At 40.6% G+C, this 6,138-nt stretch overlaps 1 protein-coding gene across 1 annotated transcript; it reads right to left on the reverse strand.

Moving 5' to 3' along the window:
• Window positions 1-4,210: 4,210 nt before the first annotated feature.
• On the reverse strand, window positions 4,211-5,668 carry LOC126600378 (UPF0481 protein At3g47200-like). Its single transcript, XM_050266966.1, has one exon. It carries the CDS (start codon window positions 5,666-5,668, stop codon window positions 4,211-4,213), a length of 1,458 nt encoding a protein of 485 aa, XP_050122923.1.
• Window positions 5,669-6,138: the final 470 nt, after the last annotated feature.

The following is a 6,138-nucleotide window of genomic DNA, read 5'->3' on the forward strand; positions in this document are numbered from 1 at the left end:
ACTTCCCCAGAAGTCTTCGACAGAATGCCCATAATTTTCGCAAAGCTGAGTGTGCGTGTGACAGGTGCTGACAAGGCTGGAAAAGTAGGTGCCTCTTCGATTTCTGAGATCGGCCCTCGTGGTCTCTGGGGAGCCCAGCTTTTGAGAAAGCGAGCGCCTCTTCGATTTCTGAGATCGGCCTTCGTGGTCTTTGAGCAGCCCAACTTTTGAGAAAGCAAACGCCTCTTCGATTTCTGAGATCAACCCTCGTGATCTCTAAGCAGCCCAGCTTTTGAGAAAGCAAACGCCTCTTCGATTTCTGAGCAGGCGCCTCTTCGATTTCTGAAGCTCCGTCGAGTGCAGATTTTTATAGGGGCTGGCATTAAGTTCCAAAGCACACTTGAATCTCCACCAGTAGAAGCTTCATTCTTGCACTTCTAAGATCTTGATTTGTCCGACCTCTTCTCTCTTCAACACCTTTGAAAATGTCTGGCCCCTCCGACCGTCGTTTTGACTTGAACCTTGTTGAAGAGGCAGCCTCGCCTTCTCCAGACAACATATGGCGCCCATCCTTCGTCTCCCCTACTGGTCCTCTTACCGTTGGGGATTCCGTGATGAAGAATGATATGACCGCTGCGGTGGTGGCCAGGAACCTTCTCACTCCCAAAGATAACAGACTACTTTCCAAACGGTCTGATGAGTTAGCTGTTAAGGATTCGCTGGCTCTCAGTGTTCAGTGTGCAGGTTCTGTGTCTAATATGGCCCAACGCCTATTTGCTCGAACCCGCCAAGTTGAATCATTGGCGGCTGAAGTGATGAGTCTCAAACAGGAGATTAGAGGACTCAAGCATGAGAATAAACAGTTGCACCGGCTCGCACATGACTATGCTACAAACATGAAGAGGAAGCTTGACCAGATGAAGGAAACTGATGGTCAGGTTTTACTTGATCATCAAAGATTTGTGGATTTGTTCCAAAGGCATTTATTGCCTTCGTCTTCTGGGGCTGTACCGCGTAATGAAGCTCCGAATGATCAACCTCTGATGCCTCCTCCTTCTAGGGGTCTGTCCAGTACTGAGGCTCCAAATGATCCCCCTCTGGTGCCTTCTCTTTCTGGGGCTCTACCGACTGCTGAGACTTCTCCTAAGCAACCTTTGTGAAGGCTCCCTCTTGTGTGTTTATTTTGACTTATGTATATGTCCATATTTGTAGCTTATCGGGGATATCAATAAATAAGCTTTCCTTCATTTCAACGTATTGTGTTAATTACACCAAAGCCTTCTTCGCTAAGTTCTTTGAATTTTCTTTTGTTGAAGCTTGTATGTTGAAGCTTTCTGAGTGGAGCATGTAGGTTGGGGTAGTGTTCCCTTAATTTCCCGAGTGAGGAAAACTTCTCGGTTGGAGACTTGGAAAATCCAAGTCACTGAGTGGGATCGGCTATATAAATCTTAGAACGCCATTGTGCTCGATCCTGTGTCATGTCCTTCGTTAGATCCAAGTACTCTAAGTCTTTTCTTAGATATTATATTTTTCATTTGATTATTTATTGGTTTAAAATATATTTTCCTTAATGGGTAACGGGTCGGGTCATATTACCTGTTAATATTATCGGGTCGATTTCGGGTCGGGTCATTTTACTCGTTTATTTTAATGGATGTTACACGACACAACCTGTTAAGATATCGGGTATGACATGAAAATGACACGAACACGAAAAACACGACACGAATGCCAGATCACGAAAGATCTTTTACTTTCCTTGTATAGAATGCACTCTCGACATAACTCATTTTGTAAGTAAGCTCAACATTATATTTATCCCTTTAGGCAAAAGCCCCAATGGGCTTGGTTTGATGAAATTGTGCCCGGCTTTATTCTGTCTTGGCCTTGATGCCTATATTGCACGCTTTATTGATTAAACATTAAACATGATTAGTTACCATAGTCTTGGTCTATGGGGATTATATTCTTTGTCACTGGAAACTTTACAGCCTCTTGTCCAAATATACTTCCAAAGTTTAGGGCTGTTTGGTACCCTATTTTACAAACAAAACTAAAAAACATTTAAGGATCCATACGGTATTGTTTTACAAAATAATTTTTGGACAACTATTTTATAAAACAAAACGACAAATAAGATTTTGCATTATCACATCAGATAGTTTAATCTAAGAATGATTTTTTGAAATGAAAGCATTAAAAACGCGTCTAGTATCAAAATCTAAAATGTCAAACAAAAAAAGTATTAAATTTGTGTTTGATAGTAATGTTTTTGTAAAACAATTAAAATGGCGGCGGCGGCGGTGGTGGTAAAGATGATGGTTGCTATGATAGTGGTGTTGGTAGCAATGGTGATTGAAGTGCTGGTAGTAATGGTGACAATAGAGATGTTAGTAGTGGTGGAATATTGGTGGTGGCAATAACGAGGTAGGGGTGTGGTGGTTGCGGCAACTATGGCAGAGGCTAATGTGTTAACAATGGCCGTGAGGGATGGTTTCAAAAATGGTGTTTGAGAGGTGGCGAGGATTGTGGAAGTGGTAGTGATCATAATGAGGGTGATGGCGGTGGTGGTGGTGATGGAGGTTGTAGCGTTGAGACAATGAAAGGGTGGAGGCAGGTGGTGGTGGCTCTGGTGGTGATAGTGATGACAGTTAATAATATGGTAGTAGCGGTGGCGGTGGCGGCGATAGTGAGACGGTGGAGGTGGTGATGGCGGTGGAGGATGGGGTGGCAGTCAGGGGCAATGGTGGTGTGGTGGTGACAGTGGTGAAATGGTGAAGGTGGGTGGTCGTGGTCATGGAGTTAGAAATGTGCCCTAATCATGAGATGATATTTTACAACATTTCAAATATTAAATTGATTCAGTTTAATCCAAAGGCAAAAATTATTGTTTATAGCTCTCTCATTAAATGTTATACACTTAAACAATAAGCCCAAGAAATAAGCAATGGAGGGCATGTAATCTAAAAGAAGTTAGATTTCATGAGACATTTCTCTCCCATACATAGATCCTAAATGTTTTTTTTTTTATTATTATTTTTTATCATAGGGCAATCTGATAAAATTAGTACATACTATATATATTATGTCTTCTCTTCAGATATTAGTCTCGAGTCATGAGTATAAAAGATACAAGGGCAATTACGTAGGTGCTCAATAGAAGATGAGTTCACTAAACGCAATTAAACATGAGTTCTCGAACTCATGTCATATGAGAACTCACTCATTGAGATAATGCAAAATAGTCATTTGATCCAAGCACCATAGTTGTCTTATGGAGATGTCTTTGACCATTTTGACGATATGTCATAACCACATGGTTTCTTCTAGGCATTATCGAAGTCCTAGACTTATTTATGAAACCATGTGAGTGTAAAATAAGAGATTTCTAACCTTCTAACTTAGAAGGAGAGTATTATGATTCAGGAGTCTTTGATCATAGCACATAATGTGATTTAGGAAGCACGTTCTAGATCACGTTTTGGGAATCATATAGAAAAGAGAATTAATTAGATAGTAGACATGAATAAACTACCAACCAAACAATGTGATTAAGAATATTAATTTTATTGATGTACAAATTTGAGTTAATCTTAAGTCAACATAAAGTGTGATGAAATGCCATTCGCAAAGGCGGTTTGATCGAGAGTAGGCGGGCAGAAATAAAGAACAAAACGAGCATTTCCTGCCATCCTTATGACAAAAGATTAAAGAATGCATTCCTTATCACAACACACAAATGACAAAAGGGTCTAGGCCGTATCACACTCACATGGTAACCACCGAAATAATCCAAAGACAGGAACAAAACGAGCAATTCCTGCCACCCTTATGACAGTCTTATCCTACTGAAAAACTCAAATTTTCACTTTAATTTTTGATAACTTAATAAGCACATATACAACACATACAAGTGGTGTCACAATGCCATATACATATGAAGATTTTTTTTTTTTTTAAAATCACACTAATTCATGATTTTTTATAGGAGTAATGTAAATTTCATTAATAACATAAAAACATACATAAAGCTGACACCTAAAACATAAGTGACTATAAAAAAAATTACCCAGATAAAACCACGTGAGAAAATTCCTGTGAAAGAAAAAGAGTCACACATACCACCACAACACACAAATAACAAACAAATAACCAAAGGCTCTAGGCCGTATCACACACACCCACAAGGTTCCCTGCGGATAATCCAAAGACAAGAACAAAACGAGCGGCTTTACCCACATGCATTCGTGCAATTCTTACTACGGTCGTTTATGTAGCTCAAGATAGACATGGCAGTTTGGCCCCCGGTTAAAAAAAGAAGGACGATGGCGTAGAGAACTGAGATGAAGGACCATGGCTTGCTAAAATAAGTTCGGATGAAAGTAGCCCAATGGCTGCTGTAATATGCCTCCACATCTCTGAATTGCTTGGAGAGGTAGCATTCCCTTATGTTGAAGACAGCCTTTTCCCCCAACTTTTTGAACAGCTCCGCTACGTTGTGGTCGTTGTATAAGAAGCCACTAGTGATGATCCCATCAGAACACAGGAGTGTGACGTCTCTAGGTGAAGTGATGAGGTTGCTCATGAAAGCAATATAGGTGGTGAACCACGTAGGATTGTTTTGGTAGCATTGTTCCCAGGCCATGCAGTTGATGAAGAGGGTAGTGGTGAAGTCGTTAATTGCTATAGGTGGGATTTGTAGTACCTTACATATGCTACCTTGGAAATTGATGTTCAAGAAGCTGTCCGCTCTTTGTGGCTTGAAGTTGATCCCGGAGGATCTTAGTTGTACGGTACACTGGATTGACTCGGAGGATGGACGGTACTTTGGAGAAGGGTCATTTGGATTTTTTTGTTTTTTGGTTTTATTGGTCGATGGATCATTTGGATTTGTACTTTGTTTTTGGGGACAGAAGCTCGAGTAAACCAAGTCAAGTAAGTGCTTGGGGTCCTCTGACGGTTGTGACTTTTTAAGCACGTCAATAGGTCGATGCAACAAATTATTGAACAAATTCAACGCAAGAAGGACTAGAGAATAGCCCTTTGCTTTCTCTTGAAGTTGATTCGTGGAGACAAAGTGTAATTTTTGGAGGACGGAGAAAGGGATTTGATTTTCAAGCTTGAGGAGGTCCCTAGTGACAATTGGAATCAACCATGGCCTGCTTAAGATGGGATCGTTTTTCTCCATGGGATCTTCCGTATTCATACGATGAAAAAGCTCAATGATAAAGCACCCATCAAGCACCATCATTTCAACAAATTCATCTCCCTTCAACTCGGAGAAGAACTTACAACGATGATCTTTGGAGTAGCAACTTCTTGTGCTTTCATCGATAGCTCTCATGGCTTCCAAGTAGTCTTTTTTGTTACGCTTTGTTCGATCAAGTAAGGCAGCTAGATACAAATGCTTGGTGCTCTCAAATTCCGATTGGCTTCTCTTGTCGCAGTGCCATGGCCCAACGAAGACCATTTCAGGCTCAGTGGCTTTCCGACTGATTTCAGCGAGGCTGGCAGGAACTTTGTATATGGACACCGAGTTCCCATCCCTTGTTCTGGGAATTTCTTCTTTTTCATTCTCCGGGTGCCCTTCTGAATTGCTACCCTCGGGAATTATTTCTTCCCCTCGGTGCCCTCGCGCAGTAGCTGCAGGGCTAGGCTCGGAAGGTCCGGTTTCAATATTGCCAGGCATACTCTCACACACACTGAACAAGGGATGGCTAGCTAATTTAGTCGAAATATTAAAGAGATGTTCACCAAGTATCAATCCCTTTCTTTCTTCTTTTTTCTAATGCTGTGAAATTTGAACAAATCTTGGGTGGTAAGTTATACAGGCTAAGCTATGACGCTTTATACATAATTAGATAAAAATTGTATAGTTGTATAATGGAGATCAATTTCCGTTGAGCTTCCATTTCTCTTGTAGCAAGTCAATTTCTCCTCCATATAATATTTGCAAGGGCCAGGAGGAAAGTGTTCCGTAAGTAAACTGATGGAATAATTTAGATTAAGGAATACAGTGCTCTTTCATTGTGCTTGAAAAAGTTGAGGTTTAACCACAAAACTAATTGGCTATTATTTTGAGGGTCACATGTAAAAGTTCATAAACATTTCTTAGACATATATAATTACCTTACAAATTAAACCATAGTGTTATCATTC

Source organism: Malus sylvestris, chromosome 14 (assembly GCF_916048215.2).
Source record: "Malus sylvestris chromosome 14, drMalSylv7.2, whole genome shotgun sequence".
NCBI classification, from domain to species: Eukaryota; Viridiplantae; Streptophyta; class Magnoliopsida; order Rosales; family Rosaceae; genus Malus; species Malus sylvestris.

What these genes read in the sequence shown, in the direction of transcription:
- LOC126600378 (XM_050266966.1), bottom strand. Translation starts at nt 5,668, where the DNA reads ATGCCTGGCAATATTGAAACCGGACCTTCCGAGCCTAGCCCTGCAGCT.